This window comes from Etheostoma spectabile, chromosome 13, assembly GCF_008692095.1.
Source record: "Etheostoma spectabile isolate EspeVRDwgs_2016 chromosome 13, UIUC_Espe_1.0, whole genome shotgun sequence".
Taxonomy (NCBI): domain Eukaryota; kingdom Metazoa; phylum Chordata; class Actinopteri; order Perciformes; family Percidae; genus Etheostoma; species Etheostoma spectabile.
Window position 1 is genome coordinate 4119417 of NC_045745.1, and position 25853 is coordinate 4145269.

The 25853-nt window shown below is 42.0% G+C and overlaps 1 protein-coding gene across 1 annotated transcript in view; it reads left to right on the top strand.

Annotated features, from left to right (window-relative positions):
* The window catches only part of abr (ABR activator of RhoGEF and GTPase), a 143066-nt gene continuing 117213 nt past the window's right edge, over positions 1 to 25853 (top strand). Inside the window, 1 exon segment of the mRNA XM_032533835.1 lies at positions 1 to 817. Coding sequence (XP_032389726.1) covers positions 1 to 817 — 817 coding nt within the window.

Consider the following 25853-nt stretch of genomic DNA (forward strand, 5'->3'; position numbering starts at 1 on the left):
ATGTGGGAGCAGGAGGAATTTGCAAAACACTGGAGGAAGGAATTTCCCGACGGGAAAGTACCCCAAATGGACTTAAACTCTGTAGAGGACATCGAGTCGGAGCTGGAGAAATGTAAAGCCAACCTAAAGAGGCTCCAGAAGGCTCTGGCGGAGGAGAAATTCAAGGTGATTTACCTGGAGACCACCATATCTCAAAGGAAGAGTCACGACCCGGAAAGGTTTGAAGGCAAAGATGAAAACTTTAACGCTGCCACATTTGCCTTCTCTAAGACGGGGCATATTAGGATTCCACAGCGGCGGGAAGATGAAGGCGACGGCCAGAGGGCCGTGGTGTCTGATTCTGGGGGAGCGAGCCTCCACGCGGCAGGGAACATAGCGGGTGTCATGAGCTCCTTCGGGCGGGAACGGAGCAGGTTCAGCGGCAAGACAGGTAAGCCCGTTCCCATCCCTGTCCCGCCACGGAAACCCATCTTTCTGAAAGGGGAACCGGTCCCAACTGGCGTCTTTCAACCGAATGATAACGAGGTGGGTAGCGACCGAGAATACGAGTATACAGAGCTGAATGAAAATTTCGTCAGGAATAACTTGGTGGTACCAAAGAGCGTCGGCAGGGACAACCAGAGGACGTCCAACGCCTGCCGGGACACCCGGCTGCCTTTCCGCCACAGCAGGGACTTTGACTCGGGCGAGGACGGCAGGCTGTCCCCGTCCTTCCCGCATATTCGCTGCAGAGCCTCTCAGGGCTCCGGGTGCAGCACCCCTGACAGGAGGAGTGATGGGTACCTGAGCTCCGACCATGACGACGACTCCTCTGCAGGTAATCATTACCATGGCTCTTATTACTTTTTTTTAGATTATGATTTTGGTTATTTTCAGCCTTTATTTTGACAGGAAAGATGAAGACATGAAAGGGGAGGGAGAAGGGGGATGACATGCAGCAAAGGGCCGCAGGTGGGAGTCGAACCCGGGCCCCGCTGCGTCGAGGAGTAAACCTTTATATCACACAATATTACAGCTTGAACAAATAAAATAAGATGACAACTAGCCCATTTGTACAAAGTCATTTAACCCTCCTGTTGTCCTTGGGTCAAATTTGACCCCTTTTAATAATGTCTAAATCAGAAGAATGGCATTCTTGTGGCCGAGTTGGATCAGTGGGTAGAGCAGGCGCACATAGGCTTTACATAGAGGTTTATTCCTTGACGCAAAGGTCAAGAGTTCGAATCCGACCTGTGATGAATTCCTGCATGTCTCCCCCCTTTCTCACCTAGCTGTCCTGTCCATTAAAGGCAGACAAGCCCAAAAATAATCCTAAAGAAAAGAAAGATTTTTAACCTTTTTAACCAAATTACCACAAACAGAAAGATGGATTCCCTGCAACGCTTTTTGCAAATACGATTGATCACTTTCATTGTTTATTAGTCAAAATAGTTCATAATTTCTGCTTTATTAACTCAATATTAGGTATAATTCTATACAAATGAGGGTTATTGACCATGGATTCAAAAAAGTAGTGGGAGTCTAGTGGTAGTAAGGTGGTGGTCGTTAAATCAAAATAAATAAATAATGCGTTGAAAATATCAGATGTCAAAAAAAGGGTAAACAAAAAAATAAGTGTTAATCTTTTTGACCTGGGAGGACAACAGGAGGGTTAACTAGCAAAGTGCAAGGCATAAAGTAACTAAAACATCTTCAGATGGCAGTATCAATTTAATAAAATATGTCATATTTTAATAGACACAATGGTTTATCAACAAATGAATGTGTTGTATTTGACTTTGATCACCTCAGTGTGCACAGGCCGACCAGCTGGTCAGTATTTTAGCACAACCTCATTCACTGTCCTGCGATCCACAGTCACTTACAGTTCATCTACAGTGTTATGTGATCTATTTAATGTTGGCCGCTGCTTTATCTCGCCAGCTCGCCAGCTCCTCCATTTGGAGCGGACATCACGAAACAATAGAGACCCTGCCCATGTTTGGCTCAGGACCAATGCTCTAAGTGGTGGTGTAGGTATCACAGCTGACTTAATTCAGCTAACGCCTATTTACCATATTGTCTGCTGCGAAATAACATTCAGGTACAGGAAAAAATGAATGACCACAGTACTGATAAAGAAGTTATTTCTTGTGTAAACCTCTGCCCCAGCATCCCAGTGTGTGTTTTAACCATGCAGATTAGTGGTTTACCTCAGACATGGCTCAAGGTGCTTTTGGTCCATATGCAAACAGAGAATTATAGGATGTATGCTGTTGCATTAGTGTGTACAATATTTTCCTTGTGTGAAGCCTTCGACATTAAGTAGTCTGTCTGTGAGCCGGACCTTTGGGAACTGGGGTCTGACCTTTGGGAACAGTTTTCTCATGTGTAGCTAAGAGCCAGAAATCAAGAGGTCTGTTAATGGTGTTAGATCAGCCCAAAGGGAGCTGCAGTGTCGTTGGGAGAGAGAGATAAGGGAACTGTTGAGACCCTTAGATTATAGGCCTATCCACACATTGGAATAATAAAGACAAGTAAGATGAAAGCAGCTATAAAATTGTCTTAACTGTAAAACAGTAAGTAAAGCCTTTTTCTAGATCAATGAAAAATAATGATTACCCTTCGGACAGAGCGTGGCTTGCTGTTTGAGCTCTTTCTGCTTTTTGTGCTAACGTGTATTGGCTCTCATCTAAGTCTGGGCTATTTCTTTAAGGTGTGTCAGCTCATCAGGAAGAATCAATACGGAGCAAAAATTAAAAGCACTTGCTAATGATTTGATAGTAGTCCCAGTCTTATAAGAGGTAGGGTTGGTGCCCTGGTGCACACAAAGTCTATTTCCTTGCAGTCCTGGAGAAGGTATCTATACGTTGAAGTAATAGTATTAAGGCTCATCCAGGAAATAGGATTCACACAAATAATTCTGGGGTATTACTTTTGAGACTTCCTCAAGAAAGTGTGGCAGTATTGATGGAGATTGTCTGCAGGGCATGAGTCAAGAGTCAGTCAGTGACTAATTAGAACATGAGAATAGATTGAGGAAGGCAGCAGACAAAAGATTTTTGGAAGACGTCCTTGTGCCCCAGTCTGTTCTTTCCTTTCATATTTGAGGATTATGGGTGGCTTAGTATTAATTACTAGCTCATGGTTTTCCTTTTTTGTCTGGTTCTGTTGTTGGCATTTAATGACAACTAAAGGGATTTATTGTATTTCGCAAGTAACTGTTCTGAATTACATCAAAAGTCCCAAAATGTAAAGGTATTAGCCGGACAGGATGCACTTGTCAGGGCCAGGGCCTCTCTGTCACAACTAGACACCAGTGCAGTGAATACTGTTGCTAAAGCTGTGTCTTTACGAAAAATGGATTGAGAAAGGCGCTCAGCCTCGTTTGATTAGATGTTGAAATAATTTCAACCAGAAGTGGACATTTTGTATACGTCATATTTGAGGGCTTTCATTTAAACACTTTTTACGACACCCTTTTGTTGACACCTCGTCAAGAACATACGAATGTGTAGCAGGGTTATACTTTATTTTGAGTTTTTATGTGTTTGCTAATTTTAGTGTATTTTTTTTTTTTGCAGAAAGATTTAGTTGTAATTTTTATATATTTTTAGTTAATGTATGTTTGTCCTGTTAAGGCTAGGTATAATGTCTCAGAACTATGTACAGTGGCAAGAATAAGTTTACACCCCCAGAAAGTTGATTAAAAAGAGGAATACAAAAATAGCTTTTGGACATTGATCTCAATGCCTTAATTAAAAAAAATTAGGAAAATCCAACCTTTTAAGGACACCAATTTTCTTTGTGAATGAATAATGTATTGTAAATAAATAAATGTTCTTCCTTAAAATACAGGGGGGATAAGTATACACACCCCTATGTTAAATTCCCATAGAGACAGGCAGATTTTTATTTTTAAAGGCCAGTTATTTCATGGATCAGGATACTATGCATCCTGATAAAGTTCCCTTGGCCTTTGGAATTAATGTTATTATTTCCAATTACTTATTATTCACTTACAAAGAATTGGGTTGGATTTTCCTAAATTATTTGAATTAAGGCATTAAGATCAATTTCCAAAAGATGGTTTTTTATTCCTCTTTTTAATCAACTTTACCATGGGTGTGTAAACTTATTTAAGCCACTGTAGCTACATATACATACAGAAAAGGTTGGAGAATGGCCTTAATGTGGAATGTTTAATCTTCATGCTACTTTAGTGTCCGACTTGAAGCTATTGATTGATATCTCCTTAATTCCTTAGTTCAATGTTGCGGGAGTTGACGGAAATCCATGCTGTCTCCTTTTTTTCAGTATTAAAATATTAGGCTCTAGCCAAAAAACTAAAACTGAGTTTACGTTCATTTTTATTTGATTATTATACGTTTTTTATTCAGTCAATATTGTTTAAGTTTTACTCTTATTTAGCTTTAGTTTACTGAAACAATTTTTCACTGCTTATTTTTGCTTTATTTTTCTTTTTAGTTTACTATAATAACCCTGCAGTGTGGGAAATACTGTACTTCTAAAAGGTATTCAGTGGACATGACTCAGTGTAAGAGCGTCTTGTGGCTCAGGAGCTAGTCTTGTATCTCAAGTACAAAATTGGATGAATGAAGAAAATGAAAAGAAAACACCGGGATAAGTTTTGTAATTATGATACGCTGTATGTCTTACATTGTAGGGGGTGTATTTCCCATAAACCTGTGGGTCAGTAAGGATAAACACTCACTGTGAGTCTCTTAATCTCTTCCATCTTTGTTGTCCAGCAGCATAATGATGTTTTGCTCTCACAAATGGGATAATCAGTGGAAAGTCCTTATTGTGGCTATAGACAATGGAGGGTGTGTAGCGCTGTGGGAAGAACTAGAGACATTTTGGGGGCCACTGCCTGCTTGGCTGTGAGATCAGGCTTTTAATTGAGGTACCAGCAGTTTCCTGGCTCCTGGTTACTTGACATTATGGGATGTAGTCCTGTCTTCATCCCACATGCACATACGCAATAGGAGGGGGCTTACGCCAGGGTTCTTGCTCATGCTGGTGCCTTTGTGCGTTTGCTGGGAAGAGGTCACCCATAAGGCCATGTGTGTCTGAAGCAATAGGTCCGGCCGCTCCATACGGTGTGATTCATCTCTGATTCAGGGCACAGTGCAGGTCTAAACCTGGAGTGAATCCTCTTTTATTATACAAGAGTTTGTTTACCTGGGTTAAGCTTTGTTGAACTTGATCATTTAGTTGATTCAGAAATCTCGAGGCTGAGCAAGTCTGAAAATGTAAAATATTCTGACTGGTGTTTGTTCTGCATTATCTCCAGTGCAGTCGTGCCAGCATGCAGCAGATAACTGTTGAGTGATAGGCAGACTCCAGTTTTCAGCTATACTAACTATTCAAAGCATTTCAATGAAGAAATGTCTGTTTTTTATTGAGTGCAACTGCAAGCAAAATGAGTCGGTGTGTTGAAGTGTAATATCGTGTTTATTTTTAGACCACAGCGTCTTTGATCTGCATAGATAAATAATGTTTTTTATTTCTGCACTCCAGTGTGATTAATCGCTGTTTAATTGGGGATGAAGTTTCAGCTAGCAAAGAAAATGTGATGAAAAATGTTTACTTTATGAGGTTTTTTAACATTAATATGAGTTCCCACAGCCTGCCTATGGCCCCCCCAGTGGCTAGAAATGGTGATAGGTGTAAACCGAGCCCTGGGTATCCTGCTCTGCCTTTGAGACAATGAAAACTCTGATGGGACCGATCTGGAATCTTGCCCCTTATGAGGTCATAAGGGGCAAGGTTACCTCCCCTTCCTCTGCTTTGCCCGCCCAGAGAATTTGGCCACCCATGAGAGAGAGAGAGACAGAGAGACAGAGAGACATCCATCCATCCATCCATCCATCCATCCATCCATCCATCCAAACGGCGCACACAAAAGCTACAGACTCAGAAATGGCACACACTAAGGAAAGCTCATTGTGGAACTGGCTCTAATGGCTGGAGTTCTGCACCAAGTTCCAAAAGTTCATTGGGTCAATTAATCAAGAGCTGTATGTTCCTAAACCACTTAGCCAACAATGGCCCAGCTGAGAGCACTGTTTTCTGTTCCTCTTTCCTATTAACACTTCTCTGTCAGCTGCTAGCTCAGAAAATAGCCAGGCAAGAAAACACAGTTCAGCACACTTTGCTTGAATTTAAATCTGTTGCACTTTTTAAAGTTTTTAAATATGAAATTCTGTATAGTGGACACAAGCAAAGCCGGATGTTGTAATTATTATAAAAGCCTCGTGGGCAACATGTTAAGGAGACATTACATAAATAGTAACACTAATATAGAGAAGTGTTTTGGTTCTTAACTGTGGGAGTATCATTTTGGGATTAAAGACTTTGGAGTGAAGGTCCTGTCCTAACATACTTTTAGGGAACAACAAGTTTAATCTTAGCACTGCAGTGTATAGGCCCTATTTAGTCTCGCTTTTCCAGACCCTCCTCCACAGCGCTGCGAAAGAGGGTCTGGCTAGTCCACACAGCATTCAGGGATGGGAGAAAAACATGCTGTGGTTTATTGGCGTTTCTTTAAACCAATCACAATCGTCATGGGCGGTGCCACAGTGCCGGACGGAGCCATGGTGCCGCTGCTAAATATAGTCTCGTGAAGGAACTTGTTTTGGTGGAAAATGTGTACGTTCAAAAGTTGTTTTAGTTCCTCAACAGAAAACTCTGATTGGACAGATAATCTAGCTATCTGTCTGGATTTACCCTGCAGAGATCTGAGGACCAGGTAACCATAGTCCTCAGATTGGACAGATAGTCTAGCTAGCTGTCTGGATTTACCCAGCAGAGATCTGAGGACCAGGTAACCATAGTCCTCAGATTGGACAGATAATCTAGCTATCTGTCTGGATTTACCCTGCAGAGATCTGAGGACCAGATAACCATAGTCCTCAGATTGGACAGATAGTCTAGCTAGCTGTCTGGATTTACCCTGCAGAGATCTGAGGACCAGGTAACCATAGTCCTCAGATTGGACAGATAGTCTAGCTAGCTGTCTGGATTTACCCTGCAGAGATCTGAGGACCAGGTAACCATAGTAATCCACCAGAGTTTAGGATTACAACACAAAGGAACAGAAATCCGATTGAAAATGATGACATACGGCGGAATATCCGGCTGCAACGGGGCAATCCCGAAAGTGGGAGGTCGTGGATATAGACTAGACCGTATTTGAATTTTCCTGTTAGACCCAAACTGTAAATGCGCAGCTTGTTGTTTGCGAGGTGAGATAATGATCAAAATCCAACATGACCGTGTCAACACTGAAGAGAAAAAGGATTTCAGTGGAAGAGTTGTAAATTACCACGTTTTATTCACAATTTATTAGATAAGGACATTATTCGCTTTTCGGTTCAGTTCTCATTAGAACCCGCCGATATATCGGTCGATATTAGACATCTCCCGATCTATCGGTGTCAGCATTTATAATGGCCGATTTTATAATGACAAGTAAATGATTCTGATAAATGAATATTTAAAAAATAAAAAGGGACCGTCGAAAAAATCCTTGATCGGTCGGGCTCCAGTTCTCATTTCTTTGTTTATCCTCGGCAAAAGGATAAAGTACACACAGGTTATTTTTGAATAATACAAAATTCAGTTTGTCGCACAGTTGATGTTGATCACTTGATAGTAGGAAAACCTGCTCTGGCACTCTACCAAAGAGTGATTCCTGAACATGACAAACACATTTCTCCTTTCCCCTGGGTTGGCTCTGCCTGCCCTCCGACAAGCAGGGCTTGTCCAGGCCCATCCTGTGCAGCAGAGGATCTATGGGCCTCTCCATTGTGACACTCTGTGGTATGAATGGCAGCGAGTCTTGATTGGTTTGTGCTTTCCTCATAAACTTGTGAAATTAAGTTTTCCGGCTGTAAAGCTTCGTTGTATATCCTTCTTTCTCTTCTGGTTTGTATGTATTATATCATTGCCCGATAGTTTGACAGCTCAGGTTACAGTGTTTTACTGTGAAAGGAAGGCTTTACGCTGTGTCAGACAATCTAAAATTCTACTCTGTCTCATCTGATATATTCCCCAGGCAACACTGCTGTAGAGCTCAGGTAGACATGCAGTATGGCTGCTCCTGTGATATGTCAGCATCTTGTTTCATTCTTCATGTAATTCCCCGTTTATGTGTATTACATAAAGGAAAACACAGGGCTTAAATGTCCCCATGAATATTATAACGTCTGTTTTTGAAAAACAAAAACAGGACATCTTAGGTTGTCACCTGGGGCTCTTTTATTCACTTTGTTGACATTGCATACACTTAGTCAAGACAATAATCTTAAAATGGATTGATGAATGAATTAATAATAAGCCGTTGCAGGCAGTCCCTGTATTGTTTTAACCCAAGAGAGGGAGATTGTGAATTCTGTTGCATATTTACTTGCCCCTTTAGAAAGCATTGTTTAAACTGTGATGATGATGCATCAACATAGTGGTTTTATATAGTAAGTATAAATCCTTTATGTTCAAGTAACTTCCTTTGGCTATACTACTACTGCTATAATCTCCTGTGGAGCAGTAGTTTTCAGAATCTGCTTAATCATACAGCTTTAACAGCAGGGACAGGAAGCTTCCAATCTAATACCTGTACAAAGTGAAGGCAGTAAAATAATTTGTGGCTTTAAATCTTCCAAACTAAAGTACTATTTATAGTTGGACTTGTCCCTGTGTTACCTTGGTGATGAATGTGTCGCCGTGGTTGTGCAGGCAGGATGTCTCTGTGATAGAGGAGGAGGTGCGGGTTTTTGCAGCATCATTGCTTTCTGAGATGGTTGCAGGAGTTGACCTTAGTTCTACATGCGAGGTGTAAAATCCACAGCTACGACCTGCAATGCAAATACGACAACTTTGAAATCTGTATACATCTAGCACAGTATGTACAAAGGTACTGTACATGCACACATACACCAATCAATGTCACATTCTGTTTCTCAGAAAACATGTCGCATATGTCCTTTATTTATCTCAAAATCACTTGTGACTGTTACGTTTGTGATAGCAATCTACAGCAATACACTTAACCTGGTGACTTTAACCGAAGTGTGGTTAAATCTCAGGGGATTTTTTTTCCCCCCAAACACGGTGGGTTTCCTGTGACGCAATGTCCTTTTGACGTCAGCAGCCACAATCATTAACTGCTGAGACTGTGATGAGCAATGAATGGGTGAAGGTGCATTGGCCTGTGTCACATTGGTAGGGTTTGCACAAAATGAGGTAGAACACAGGACATTCGAAAGCAAATAATTATTTACAAAAATAGATATCAGTTCCATGTAGTTAGTTTTATTGCAGTAGAGCTAGTCTGGCCCCGACAACAATGTGAACTATGAACTCTATTAAAGCAGAGCTTTGTCATCGGTACGTGATTTCCCACCGGCTTACTGTCACTTACGGGACATTTGACGCCGCCTTTTGTAAATGTGTGCATCCATTCCTAGAATCAACAAAGGCGGGGACCTCCCAGGGGACTGTGATTCAGGACATAGCTTTGCCGGAAAGGTTTTCCCATTATGAGGAAACATTGAGAGGCCACCAGAGGTGATGGTCATCTAGACACAAAGCTACACCCTCCATTAGGGCTGTACAGTTTAATCGGGATTAAGATTACAGCTCCTAATGATCCCAAAAACACGATTCTTTTTGCACATTATGTTTACAACTGAAAAATGACTTTGTCTTGTGTTCTGAATGGAAAAGAAGGCTCAAATAGGAAATGTATTAAAGAAAATGTCCCAGTTCAAGGTGTGTTCACTGTTGATTTGATTAACCTGTTTAATTCTGAAAACTTTTTAAGTTTGATAATTGCAACATCTTTTCTAAAAGTCAATGAGTAATTGTGTTAAATACAGGATTTCAATATTGACCAAAAATAATTGTAATTATGATTTTTTTTTTGCCCCATAATTGAGCAGCTCACCCTCCCTCCACCCACAAAAGCCCCTGCTACTGCTCCCCCTGTCCCTTGAGACAGGGCTGAGCTGGATCACCCCTCCCTCACCCTCTCTTGCCTCCACCCATTTTATAAACAAAGTCTACCCAGACAAACTGAAGCTGCTATCTCATTTACCGTGTTTCCTTCAGATCATAGCATGGCGCTAGGATTTTTTGGGGGGGAATGTTAGGTACAGGAAATGCAAACTCAATCTTGATGTGAAATACTCTCAAATTCAGTTCCATTTGAGATGAGCAGCTGCAAGACACGGGTGGTTTTCCTGTCAGTTAACGGATTCACACAGCTCTGCTACAGCCCTGCGTACTGAACAAACCACTGTGTCCTATATGAAGGCGAAATTCTTTAATTTTGTGAATTAACAGAAATGAAGGGAAAAGCACATGAGAAAAAAAAAAAACACACAAAAAACCCACTGGTTACCTTTTATCTATAACACGTGGCACTACTCTTCCCTAGCGTTCTGACAGAAAGAAAGTCATTCTATCCTGTGTGTTGTGTGTGTGTGTGTGTGTGTGTGTGTGTTGTGTGTGTGTGTGTGTGTGTCTGTGTGTCTGTGTCTGTCTGTCGGTCGGTCGCCACATATCAGTTCACTACTCCCAAATGATTGGGCAGCAACTCCCACGTTGACTGCAGGGCGTCAATATGCAGCCATTTAATTATGCATCACCAAAAACCATGGTTTTAGTTATTTAAGATTCCTGCATGTGTATGGAACCCCAAAGTGATGCGATTTAAATTATTACATAATTATCGTAATCATAATCTTTTAGAAGTCTATTTTTATTTCATATTTCTGCCTCTCTCATACTAGCACAACTGTTGCAAACTTTAGCCATTTAGCTCCTGTTAGCTAGTGCAAAAACAATGCACAACGTATTCTGAATTAACTTCTTTAAATATATACGCAGTACACAGACACATCAACTAAACCGCTTTAGCTTTTAAGCCTTATCGTCGGCTTATCATGCTACGCATGCTACCTGCCTAGTAGGCCTGCACGATTAATCGTTATAAAAATCGCAATCTCGATTCACCCTGTTCACGATTCAATTTGTAATTCTTTTGTAATTTCTTTTTTTAATGACTATGATTCTCATTTCATTTTACGAGCCGACTGCATCACAAACGCTACTACTTTCTCTTCATTGAAGCCTCTGTGTTTACAGGCTAGTGGTGATGAGTAATGTGCTATAGGTGCCAAAAACAATCTGTTTGGTAATTAGTTTTGTTTTGTCATGGTTCATGTTCATTCTAAGCGGAAAAATCGTGATTCATAATGTAATTGCCTATTGGCCTAATACCTAGCTAGACTGGCTTGTGAGCTTAGATTACTACTCTGTATCAGAGTGAAGAGACAGTGTTAGTTTGTTGGGCAGAGTAAATGGAGTTTATTTACAGCATATAGCACTTTTCTAGTCTCGACTACTACACAGTACAGAAACCATTCACACACATTCATACACTGGCATCAGATAAACACTCACACACACGTACACACCGGCCACACTCACATCCTTGTGAGATTTCGGGTGAGACCTGCAGCGAGGGCAAATGCAGAGCGACCTAACATTGATGGGGCAGCATCGGGGGCAACTCTGGGTTGAATGTCTTGCCCAAGGACACATAAACATGGAACTGCAAGGCCAGGGTTCAAACCACCAACCTTCTGATTGGCAGGTGACCGCTCTACCGCTCTTTACAGAGTTGTACTATACTAATATATTACTATATATACCCTTTTTCTGTTAAAAAAAATGTTATATAACATGTCTAATATAAGATAAAACACTGCACTAATCAAAATATTTTACTAATGTATAAGTTATGTTATTTATGCATCAAGCGCCGTTTTGAAAGTGAGTCTAAATGTTGTGGGTTGGGGTTTTTGTTTGGGGGTTATTTTCCCGTTTGGCTTCCCGTGTTTTCGTCCCGTTTTTCTCCCTAGTCTGGTGTCATAGATCTGTCTTGTGTTTCCCTGTGTGTGTTTGTTATGCTTCTGCTTTATTTTGGTAGTCAGTCCTGTCTTGTCTTGTCTCGTTAAGTCTACTTTACTTTGTTTGTCTGATTGTCCGCCCCGCCCTAATGTGACCACCTGACGTCTCACCTTTCCCCATTACCCCGTTACCTCTTGTATTTAACCCCTGTGTTTCCTTTGTCTCTTGTCGGATCATTCTGGTTGTTCCCCTGTCTTTACGTCACCTTGTTGCAGTGTTCCCGATTTTGTTCCTGTTCCCTGATCCTGGTTATTGTTTGTTTTTGTATCTTTTTGGGTATTTTCCTTTTCCTCCTTGGATTTTGGATGTTCGTTCCATCGAGGCTTACGTTGTGTTTTGGACAATAAAAACTATTTGTGTTCCTACTCCTGCCTGCCTCCTCCTCACTGCATTTGGGTCCGATCCTCATACCCCCCGTAACACTAAAACCTAGTTCAGCTCATTAACCAGGGGTGAGCTGTGTAATGAAATGGTAATGAATGTGATCAGTAAACCTACTACAGTAAACCTGCCATAGCTTGTTCTACACCAGGAAGAAGAGGGGGGGGGGGGGGGGGGGGGGGGGGGGGGTGTAAATGGTTATTGAGAGACATTTTGCACGTGGCTAGTTTTCTGCCTTTTAAACAAGGTGTCATGTCTTCTATCGGTAGCATCATTTTAGGTAGATCACGTGATTCAGAAGGAAGTTGGTTAACATCTGCCGACTCAGACTGGTTAGGACAGAAAACATGATCTGAAGACCACTTGTTCCTTGTTTAGCTGTTTCATGTGATTGCTAGGGTAAAATGACGAGACTGATGTTGACATTTAAGAGCCACAAGTTCCTAACGCTTAGAGAGCTGAGTGTAACAAAAAGAACCAAAATCTCAATCTATGTGTGATTATTGTGTATAAAATGTCAAGTGAAGAAGTTGTGATTGCGGTCTTGTTCTGTTCCTTAATGTCAGGCTTGTGTTCTCCCTGCTGGTGTGTGAAGTTGTCATGGTGACAGTGTTGCAGTGTCAGATGGCAGCCATGGGGAAAAATGTGTTCTTGCAGTGTTGTGGACCGTCACCGTTATAGACTTAGCTTAGACTTGTGCCTTTCATATGGATAGTTTTGTTTCTAAATAACCTGAAGTTAGTCTTTTTTTCTAAGCATAGGCATACTTTCTTTCCAGCCTCTGTCCCTCCTTCACTTCTGTATGCTTCTCAAGAAAGGCATTTTTGTTGTCAGCCACACACCTGCACGAGTCAGGGAAAAACATAAATCCCAATTTTTTAGCTTGGATTGATATCACGATTCTCTGCCACAATTGTTTTCCTCGTAAAGTGTAACGTTTATTGCACACATGAACCATGACAAAACAAACTGGCAGTACCAAACAGACTTTTTGGCACCTATAGCACATTGCGCATCACCAAAAGCCTGTAAACATAGAGGCTTCAGCGAAGAGAATTATACAGTCTATGTTTAAAACTAGGAGTGTTTGTGATGCAGTCGGCTCGTAAAATTAAATGAGACTTTCTTTTTTTTAAAGCCCCCCTTGAAGTGGAACACTTCAAAACACCTGTATGAGGAACATGACGGCGTTCTCAGTTCTCTGTCCCAGTGGGCGCTGGATAACATCTTGAAGACTTCCTTTGCTACGCTCATCACTTTCACTTCCTCCTATTGCTAGGTGGGAATAGAAACAGACAGACAAATAAACAGATATGTGCATTGAGAGGTATACATGTATTGCATAAAGGAAACCACTTAGTGCTCTAGTTATGACACAACATAATATTCTAATAGTTTTTTCTGCCGGTTATTTGACTAAGTAAATAAGTCAATGTCCCCTCAAAGAAAGGAAAGACTTTCAGGTCACAGGAGCTCCCGATGTGAGTATTGAGTGTCATTGTGTGTGATCCCATGTGGAAACACTAGCTACACTGAGCCTGCAGATCTAGGGTTAAAAGCAGAGGCATGGCATTGTACCTGGGAGAAGTTTACTCCAGTATAAAGTTGTGTCTTCCTTCCGTCGCGTTCAAGCTGTCTGCACAGTGTTGAGGGCCCCCCTGCAGGAGCTCACACTGTCTGTTCATGTGTTGCTTTCTAGCCACACCGTCTCTGGCAAACGAGCTGAGAACAAAGCAACACAGTGCTGTTTGCTCTCAGAATTACATTTTTAACCCATACTAATTCTGAAACCTGCCCCAAACACTGCCTTCATTTTATTGGACACCTTGTATTTCGCTCAGTATAGGTTAAGGTTTCATGGATTACCGTTGATTCTGAGGACTTCTTCTTTTTCAAGATATGTCTGTTTGCCTCTTGGTGTCACAGCCTCCATACATGGTTTATTCTTCCACTTAGTTGTGGTGAGGTGGGTGGTGTGAAATTGTTACGGCAATGCGTTTACACAGTGGGGGCCATAAAGCAGAGCATGAAATGTTCTTCAGACACTTTATGATGTCAGTGCTAAAACCCATAATGTCGAGGTTTATTTTAGCATAAAAGAATTGTAAGGAATGTGAGACAAATGACGGAGGTGGTATTTCACAGATATATAGAAATTGGTATCGCAGTGAATCCATTATTTAGGGCATTGTTAGGGAAATCTGTTTATGTTTTGTTAAGCTTTTCTGGATTCTTTTAAAAAATACTGTATAGATCAGCAAATCAGATTTTTAAATAACCAAATATTCGTATCGTTATTGGCCTTAAAATTCATTTATCGGTCGGGCTCTGCTTCAAAGTCTTTCCTTTTTGACTTTATAGCCTTTGGAATGTTACCTTGAGAAAATCCAAGTTAATAAAAACTCTTGATGACCCCTCAGGTCTTTAGAGAGTGCTGCTGGGTTTTGTATTTCCTCCCTACCACTGCATGTGTCTCTGTCTGTCTCATGCTGCCGGGCTAACGGTCACACCAAAGGTAAACAGGTGTGTAGTGAATGCAACACTTGTGTGACATAATAGGTGACATAATGCAAGTGAGAGCGCCCCCAAACTGGAGGGGATTGTGGGATGTGAAGGAGATGGACACAGCACCCTCATGTGGACAATGGCAGTGTTGCTGTGCGTGCGGTGTGTTTGTTGTCATCCTGTAGAGTTTCATATGGTCCACTAGGGGTTGTGCGGTCATGATGGAAGTGCTTGATCAAAACAATATAAATCTGTACAGTGAAATTATTCCCCATATTCATTCTCTTTTTTTGTGAGTAGTATTACCTGTGTCTTGTCTACACAGGAGGTGTAACCTGAGCAACAGCAGCTTCTGTGCTCTGTGTGTGTCTACACACAGGATGCATTCAGGCACAATACTGAGTTGTTAGCCCTCAGAGCCCAACACACACACAATCACTGTAGTTACACGTGACGGAAGCAGTGTTAAAAATATGCTTCAGGTCGCATTCTCTCTATAGCGTGAGTAAAACACGCAAATTCTTGCTTTTCATCCCTTCTCATCAGTTCCTCTCCTAGCTTTCCAACATTCCATCCTTTACACACACTGAAGAGCTTTACTCGAGCCCCTGAACTTGTGTTGACAGGAACTAAACACTAGAGTGCAGTAGTTCTTTATTCAGACATTAGTAACTTTGCTGTACTCTGTGTCCATCGTATTAATAATACAATTCATAGGCAGGCTCTTGATGAAATCAGTCATACCAGAAATGAACTTGTTGACTGGATACGTGCACGCTGCCCCACACCTGCAGCCGTGCACAGACGGACAGACGGACAGACTGATTTCTTAGTTTCTTATCCTCTCTGGGTTGATTTCGAAATGCTAGACAAGCTCTGTGTGCAAGTGTGTCTCTGAAAGAGGAAAAATGAAGCAAGTATGTGCAACAAACACTAATGATGAGCAAACATCATTAATAACGCATGCAACTAGAGCTGGGCTATGTGTGGGGGAAAAAATACCGCGATATTGTTGACCCAATACATCAATGTTGATATTGTAGGCTTGACTATTGGTGCTTTCACAAAATATAATACTAAGTGGGTAAAGGAAATTAATAAAAACAGCTAGTAAGCCTGGTAAATTTACCAGGAAAAGACAACACTTGTGTCATTTCACAATACAACGATATCAAGCCTCATATATCGATATTATATCGGTATGTTGCCTAGCCCCACATGCAACATTTTACAGTGTGTGTGACTGGGTGTGTGTGGTGGTGCAGTTCTTCTTATCTGGTGTCTGTCTAATCACAGCATGATTCAGATGATTTTCACATTGACCTCAATAGATCAAAGTAAATTCAGCTGGCATGGGATAAATTCTCTCTCTCTCTCTCTCTCTCTCTCTCTCTCTCTCTCTCCTCCTCTCTCCCTCTCTCCTCTCATCTCTCTCTCCTCTCCACATCCAGATTCTCATCGCACTTCCGGTCCTTCCACTCGCTCCATCATCCCAGTCACAACCGTTTTCCTACATCAGTCTCTCTCCCTCGCTCTCTCTCTCCTCCTCTCTTCTCGTCTCTCTCTCTCTCTCTCTCTCTCACACACACACACACACACTCCTCAATCTCTTTGTCCCTTGTCTAGTGTTTCTCCTTGACACAAACAGCCCCAGGATTGTATTTAAGGAAGCTCTATCTTATCATAAATCAGAGGTGGGTTTAATATAGAAGCAGCAGACACACAGACAGGGGCCGTTCAACATAATTGGACGGTGAGGGAGTAGGGTGGGGGTAGATTCAGGGCAAATGAGGTGAGAGGGGATCTTGCCTGCCAGAGCACAAACTGAGAAACACACACACACACACACACAGCTCTCATGGTTCTCCACTGTTCGCTGTAGCTTTGTCGAACCAATAGATTAGCTTAATGCTGATAACTTAATTGTAATAGAGTGATAACAATTAAAGTCATATAAAAAAAAAACTTTATTCTAATAACACACATGCATGCACACATCAGAGCAGAGGAAGAAGGAATGGGAAAATCAAAGAAGTGATCGTTGGATTAATGACTTGAATGTCTTTTCACGCTGTTAAACCTGAATTGATGGAGAAAGAAAATACAATAATTATGACACATACAGAGGACAGACAAATGACTTATTCACGCAGTTGAGATAAAAACAAAGCCCACGGGGCTTATCACACCATTTCACTTCAAAATAAAATCAAAACTAGCAGACAATAACAAACAATGAAGGAACGCCCCAGATGATTTCTGGCATTCCCATTTAACAATAAGGCGTTCATCTCTAGTGCACTCTGGGCTTTTTAATAATGCATAATCTTAGCTTATCCCTGCTGCCATCCCCCCCCCCCCCCCCCCCCCCCCCCCCCCCCTCCCCCAACCGCCAAACAAAGGGCCGTGCCTAAAAACGTATAGCTAGAGAATCGTCATCCATCTCCAAGGAGCGTGTCCACACTTTAGAAAGTTTCTCACTCAGCGCTGAGTGCAAGTGACCAAACAAATACTACACCCATGATACATCGTAGGAAATAAAGGCTTCATTTCAATCAAATTCATTTTTGTTGGTCTCTCTGGTCGGGGTTTATATTATGAATTAAATGGTGGACAAGATCACCTCTAACTATGCCCAAGTTTAGGCTGAAATATTAGTTGTACGGCCGTGTTTTCATAGTAGTTAGTTTCCTTCTTTAATGATCAGTAAAAATTTGCAATATTTAATTATTTTAGTCAAATATCGGCGGGCCGATATTAGGCTTTCCGATCTATTGGTATCGGCTTTTATATAAAAAAAAAAATACATTCATCAGAAGACGGTCAACCATGTTATGAGTATTAGTTTGTCCACCAGAGGGCGCTCTACATCGTCCCTGTTAGCAACATCTTTTTTGTTAATGTATTTTTGTTTAAAGGACTTTAAGTTTCATATTTTAAGTTTGTATTTTTATACTTTTTATTTATCAGAACTTTAATATATGTTGATGTTCTTCTGTTCTGTTGTGACAATAAAACAAATTATCGTATTATTTCAGTGAGAATAAATAACTACAAATGACTAATGTTAGAGAAATCTGTTTATGTTACACGTTTCTGGATTTTTTTCAAAACTATATAAAGGCCGATGTATCAGCATATTGGATTTTTAAATAACCAAATATTCGTATCGTATCAGCCTTAAAAATCCATTATTGGTTGGACTCTAATTCCAACTATTGCTTCTGGTATAGAATCCAAGAGTCAAGTTTAAATTAGAATTATTTTCCTATTTATAGTGATTGTTTTTAACCATGCTAACCCTGGCATGGCTTTATGGATGGCAGTGGCGGTCGGTCCATCCATCTCTTTAGTACTCAGTGACTTTTCTTCCCAGCTGTTGGATGGGCCTTGAAGTGGGCACACATGCCCCGCCCAGGATGAATTGTAATAACCGTGGTGATTCCTTAACTTTTTTATCAAGCGCCGTCATCCGGTAGAAAATTGTAATTCATTTAATTCTTTGGTTTATGACGAAATACCTGCAAAACTAATAGCATTCCCATCAGCGTGTTAACACTATCATTGTGAACATACCGTTGCATGCTAACGTTAGTGTTGAGTTCACTGACACGTTATTGAGTTTCGTCGCCCCCATGAGGAAGTCCAAGTAATGACAACAACACCGTGGGCGCGTCCACATGATACAGCACACCCCCCCCGGCACCCCCCCCCCCCCACCCCCCCCCCCCCCCCCCCACCCCTCCTCCACCAGTTGCTAGTAGCGTTTAGCTCAAATCAAGGAGGACAGGAGGATTTTAAAAAAAAAAACATGATGGGACTCTTCAGAAAAGAAAATGATCTTTTTTTGTATGTCCTCTTCATCTCTAAAGCTGAAAGCTGTCACCAGACTACGACGTAGCCAGTGCTGAGAAATACAAGAGAGTTTGTGGAGCTAAAAGGTTCAATGAGCTTTGTATTAACTCATTTGGCAATGGCTTGAATGTAACGGACGTTCATTTATATAAAATAGGTGTTCACTAGGGTCACACTTTGCCAAGACAAATTGTATTCAGCCTAAATTATTTGTGTTTCTGTGAATTCTGTTACGCTCCAGCGCTTCAGTAGGCTTTTCTGGATCCACTCATATGGAAACACTTCCTGTATGTGCAGCCCCACTCCCTCTCACTACATTTTGAAGCGTGTAGGTGGGGGGTCGTGCAGGAGCAGATTGAATATTAGAGCAGATCAGGATATTAATGTTTTACATTTCAGTTAGAGTTGCACTGACAAGCAGAGGGGGGAAGATGGAGGCAGAGTGGCAGTAGACATACACAGATATACTTACTGCCCCCCCTCTGTTGATGCTGCCCCTGAGAGTGGGGTGGTGACTGGAAAATTAGTGCTATCATCAGACCCCCCCCCCCATCAACCCCCAGGCCTGGGGTTAGGGTCTAAATGTTGGAGAGGAGTAGAAGGGGTAGATGTGGGTGGGTGTGTGGAGGTGGGCAGGGGTATCTGGGTATAACAGGATGGGATGCTGGAGAGTCGTGGGTGGCATTTATTTGGCTGGGGGCTAGCTACGCTGCCTAATTAAACACACACACACCCACACACACACACACACACACACACACACACACACACACACACACACACACACACACACACCCACACAACACCCCACACACACACACACACACAAATTAGAGAGGGTTTTATCATTGGGTTTAATTATGAAAATAAAATATTAAGGGTGTGCAAAAAACAATTTTAAATTCGTTTTGCGATTCAAGCTTTACAGATACAAAATCGAGTCTTTTTTTGTTATGACGTGTATACTATCCCATGGTAAAGTACCTACATTTACATACTGGGAATCCGTTTTTTTTAAACTGAGAATTATTTTTGAAGTGAAAATTGTTGTGGAATTGAATCCTGAGCCTGAAAATCAATATCGAATCTTGACATTTTTTGAGTCGTGCATCTCTATAAAATATACAGTGTTGCTGTAAACCATTTCCATCCATATCTGATTAACTTTCTGTTGCATATTGTGTGTTGATTTATTCATTCTGACTACATGTCGAGCACTTAGTCCGTGATGCTTTTATCCAGTTTTAGTTTTGACTCGCTCAAATAGAATGTTTTTTTAGAAGTATAATACAAGACTCATTAAAGTGGCTTATTGAACAGTTTTTCAGTGGAGTGTATAATCAGATTTCCTGCGGGAGTACAGTATGTGCTGCAGAGGACCTCTAATTCACATTTGACTTTGTGAAGCCTAAATATGCCTTTGAGCATCAGGCAGCACAGTGGCTTGTTCACAGTTGGATAACGTGCATGATCAAAGGGAAATATGGATTTTAGGGTATTTGTTGTTGTTGTAGTAGTCCATAATTCTAGTTGCACTGACAAATGACATGTTGTCATTTGGATTTCTTTTGGTTTGTGTTGCACCCACATTAGTTCCACAAACTTACATGATTATTTGCAAATGTCCGCAAGAGGAGACCATATGAGTCTTCACTGGGAAAACCAGTTTAGCTATGGAGACATTTAAAATTATAATAGCCTGAAGTCTAGATCTGTTTTCCACCTGCTTGGCCCGCGCACACACACACACACACACACACACACACACACACACACACACACACACACCCCCACAGAGTAAAGGACTGTTGCTGAATGTTGACCTTTGTGGAGAATGAACCATTTTCTGATAAGTTGAGCTTTGTTGTTGTGCTACAAAGAGCCAGATGGCTTCCCCCAACATCTGCAACTGGACAGATACTTCAGCTGCTCTTACCTGGTTGGTGGTGTGTGTGTTGTTTTGTTGTGTCTCAATGGGTTGCAGTGACAGTAATGTCCCTTTTTACTACAAAGCTGGGCTGCTTATTAATATTTGAACATTGTATGTTTGGGACACTCCAGGAAGACTAACATGCATCTCACTGTGTTTGCATATTTGGTGTGTGTGTGTTGTGTGTGTGTTGTGTGTGTGTGTGTGTCTCTGTGTCTCTGTGTCTCTGTGTTTCTGTGTGTCTGTGTGTCTGTGTGTGTGGTTCAGAACGGCACGTGTGTTTTCTTTGTTTGGCTCTGCCCCTTGAATTATGAGGCATTTAGGGGGGGGGGAGGTTGGCAGCCCAAAACCCTGGAAGACAGGTAGATGCGCACACACAAAAATGCACAGTGTGTGTGTTTGTGTGTGTGTGTGTGTGTGTGTGACCCTGTTGTCCCAGATTTAAGACAAAGGATGTGTAAGCCTGTACAGTATCAGTGAATCTATTTTTGATGAAGTGCCGCTCACCAACATTGTGTTCGTCTTCGCCTGCTTTCCCATTAAATGAACCTGTGTGTGCGTGTGCGTGCTCCTAAAACAACCTTGAGATGTGCATGCTTTTGTCATGCCAGTGTGGTTTTCCTCCTACATAATGACACATTTATATTCATTAATAACTCTTACATTCATAGCAGCTATAGGCTTACATGAAATGCCTTGACATGCACTCATAACCTCAGGCTAGACGAGCTCTAGGGGTGCCCTGTGTGTGTGTGTGTGTGTGTGTGTGTGTGTGTGTGTGTGTGTGTGTGTGTGTTTGTGTGTGTGTGTGTGTGTGGGTGTGTGTGTTGCTGTGGCGGTAGTGCCTTGTTGTGTGTGTTCCGTGTGTGTTTTCCTCTCCACTGCACTTAAGTCCTGCCAGACAAAGAGCGTGTGCTCGGTGCCCGGTGCTTCTGCCTTCTTGAGGGTGGACGACTGTGTGTGTGGGGGGGGGGGGGGGTACCTCCTGTCAGCCTTTGTGTCCTAATTGAAGTTTTTCTGCCTCTCAACCCTCTCGTCTTCCTCCCCCATGCTGGTTTGAAGGAGGATGAAAGGGGGTGGAGAACCTGACAGAGGTTTGAGGGGAGGTTTTCATATCAGGCTTTGTTGCCTTTGGCATGATGCTCGTCTCTAATTTCTGTCCTCTGTCGCACGTGCGTTCATAAACACCGAGATAGTTGGGCCTGATGAAAAGAAAGGGCGCTGTTTGTGTGTGTGTGTGTGTGTGTGTGTGGTGATGCTGTCAGCTCGGTCTCTGGGAGCTGGAGGCAACAGGAGAGCTAATGTGCCCTTTAAAACCTGACAGAGAGATCATTTTAAAATCAATAAAGCAGTCTTTAAAATTCTTAATTGTACAATGACAAAATGTTGATTTAGTTGCTTTCGTAACCTGATAAATCACTTTATTTGTGTGTGTGTGTGTGTGTGTGTGTGTGTGTGTGTGTGTGTGTGTGTGTGTGTGTGTTGTGTGTGTGTGTGTGTGTGTGTGTCAAAAACGGTCTAGTATGTTTTCCATTTTGCCCCTACATTCTTTATTGTGTCTTTAGTACAGCAACTCTGTCCAACCACCTTTCAGCAGTTGACACACATGCACGCACACGCTCTTTCATGTAAGTCTGTGTGTATCCGACATCTGAACCAGTCCCTTTCCAACCGACTGACTCTGTTTTCACACACAGCAGTTCAACGTTGTGTGTCGGTCCTGCAGCAGTGATCTTGAGCTGATCATGTTGTGACCACCAGTTACAAAAACCCCACAAATGCGATAGTTGTCTCTTCCTGTTTATGTTGTTGTCATTAGCATTTATGGCTTCAACATTCGTAACCTTCCTTCATAGTTATCTCTTGATAAAGATCAGAAAGAAGGATTTTAATCTCTGTGACTTTTACAGAAAAAGAGAAGAAAGGCAGTTCCTCGAGACTGCGATGGAGAATTTGCTTTTTTTGAAGGAGGCTGCACAGTACAAGACAAAATAATGAGCTGTTCACCTAAAACACAAAAAGAGACAGTGAAAGTAACTTTGGATTTGGCATATAATAAATGGCATAACTTAAAAAGAGAAGAGCAGAGAGACGGTTCATTCACATTTGACAAAAGCCTCATTGGTACGCAGTCATCATGCATCGCTTCTGAGTTGCTGCCTCTGCTCGAAGCCAGAGAGCGAGAGACATGTCAGGAGTAAGGGAGAGAGAGGCTGACGAGCCATTCACGCAGAATCAAGAGAGAGTCAGAGAGAGAGAGAGAGAGAGGAGGGGTGGATGGGAGTGAGCGAGCAAGCCACAGAGAGAGAGAGAGAGAGGGAGTGCTTCTCCCTTCCCCTAGCAACGGTCCGCGGTGGTCGTCTCCAGCCTGTTGTTTTCTCTCTCTCTGTCACACACTCAAACACACACACACCACTCACCCATACACTCCGTAGGCTCACTCGCTCGTCTGCCTGTTGGACCGCGCTGTGTCTTTTGACATTTTCTCCAAATGTTTCTTTATGCGTCTTCCTGCGACATGAAGGCTGTTTTACAAGGATAAGGAAAAGAGAAGAGGCGACGCGAAAAGCAGCAACACAAAAGGTCGGAAGAAAAAAGAAAGAAGCGGAGTGAGTGAGACCGGGAGAGGAAAGGAGGATGGAGCCCCTCAGTGCTCGTGGCCTGCCCCGGCTCTCCTGGATCGACACCCTCTACAGCAGTACGTATCCCTCCCTCCATCCATCTACTCCTCTCCACACATTGCTTCCCATTTATCTTTTGCGCTCGTCTTTACCTCTAGCCATTTCACCCAGACCCCCCCCCCCCCCCACACACACACACACACACATCTTCCCTGGGCTCCTGTTCGTGTTACGACCAGAGCTGCATGCACCCAGGGGCACTTTGAATTTTCACAGGCTTGTAATTAGTGTGCATCACTGTGGCTGTCCATAACAAGATGTCGCCCCCCCCCCCCCCCCCCATCCTTCTTTTGCCTCCGTTCCCCTATATTTTAACAACTCTGTGACTATTTGCCGACTAGTAGGCACAGATGCGGGAAACCCAGAGCGTGAGCTAGCTGACAACCGGGAGGTAGAACTTCATGTTCCATCCTATCGAGGACACACGCTGTCTGATGTTGAATTTTTAATCTGCTCTTTATTGTGGTCTTCCTACTGTACTGTACTCTGGGTCACTTCGCCGTTCTAAGATCAGGTGTTGGCATCGCATACAGGTTATGAAACAAGGTTTGAGAATGACAAACGACCAGTTAGTAACAATTCCCTCTCTTTTCCCTCCTAAATGAGAAAGATTCAATCATTTTTACTTGATAAAAGTGCAATGTTTTATTTAGGACATATTTTAATGAGAATGACTACCAGATTATGAACAAGGTTTTTTTTCATGCTTTACATACAGACTTGCTTCTTTTTGTGAATTTTGATGGTTTTGAAGTATGTGATAGTTGTGTCTGCCTATTTATGTTGTTGTCATTAGCATTTATTGCTACAGCATTTTTATCCTTTGTTCTTGCTCAGTTATGTAATTAATCTATTTATTTTCAGTGTGACTTTTACCTGGTTAAATAAAGAAAAAGAAGAACGGCAGTAGCTCGAGACTAAGATGGAATGGAAGCGTAGTGTCAGGTTTTTAAAAGTACTTTTGCGCAAGGTAAAGAGAGAGAGAGAGAGAGGAGAGAGAGAGAGAGAGAAGGAGAGAGAGAGAGAAGAGGAGAGAGAGAGAGAGAAGATGAGAGAGAGGAGATAGAGAGAGAGAGAGAGAGAAGAGAGAGTAGAGAGAGAGAGGTAAAAGCGAGAAGAGAGAGAGAGAGAGAGATAGAGAGAGAGGGGAGAGAGAGAGAGAGAGACGAGGTAAAAAGAGAGAGAGAGAGGAGGTAAAAAGAGAGAGAGAGACGAGGTAAAAAGAGAGAGAGAGAGAGAGAGACGAGGTAAAAGAGTGGTGAGTGGATACCACTTTGCAGCAATTGCACACTCCCCAACAGGCGCAGCTGTGAGTGTGTTGGTGTGTGCTGTCGAGTTGCTGTTTGTGTGTGCGTTGGCAGTTTTGGGCACATGACACAGCCTTCTGGGATTAGCTCTGCTGTGTCACCGTTGTTACCCTGCCTTAATCTCCAGAGCGGGAGACAAGGTGCTGGTGTTTTTGTTGCGGGCTTTAAATCATGACACCAAAGGAAAGACAGTACAAGCATGTTTTCAGTAGTGTATTTGGTGGGCAGCTGTTCTTCAGGGAGGTCTAGGGACTGTCACCAAGAAGGAAAAAATGGTATTATTAGGGCTGCACAATACATCGTTTTTGATTATGATTGTAAAACACATATCGCAAAAGGCTGCGGCATACCGCGAGAGACGCTCCGAGATTTTTTGTGTTAGGTGAAAGTCAATATCAGTAGAAAACTGCCCTTTATAACTTTTGTAGAGGCCCCTTTTCATATTCAATTTCTTTTATTTTGTTGATATTCAACAATCAATTTGTTGTATTAAAGCAAAATACTAAAAGCAGTAGAAATGCAGATCAATCTCATAATTGTTACTTATCGCAAGTAATATCGTTATGGCGATATTCAGCAACGTTAACGCATATTTCCCTCATATTGTGCAGCCATAGTTATTATCACAGAGATTGAGTCAGTAGTCATCGGTCTGGTCATTATATATATATATATAATCAACATGACTGTCAACAATGTGTCAACAATGATTGTCTACATTATTATATCTGGAACATTGTTGCTCAGCACTCATCTTTTTGCTGACTGAGGTGAGAAAATAATTAACTGTAAGATAAGCATGTGGGTGGCTGCTGTGTGACAATTAAGCAACACATAGATTTCAGAAAGAGTTTAAAGGAATAGTTCGACCAATAAGGGAAATGCACGTATTTTCTTACTTGCATGAATTGGATTAGAAGATTAATACCACTATCATGTCAGTTCGCTAAATTTAAAAAAAATCTACAACCAGCGATTAGCAATAGCTTAGCATTAAAACAATCATTAGTGAAAAGGGCACGACTAAATGCCATTGCAATCGTTAGACAACAAACGATCAATTCTTCTGTGTCCTGTACTCCAATGTGTAAATTCTTTTTTTTTTGTTTTTAGATCAAAACTCATCAAACAACAGTCCAAACCACAGTCGGCAGGTTTTTCCGCCAGAAAAGTTGTTGCGAATGGCGGCATGTCACCAAAATGAGAATGAGCACT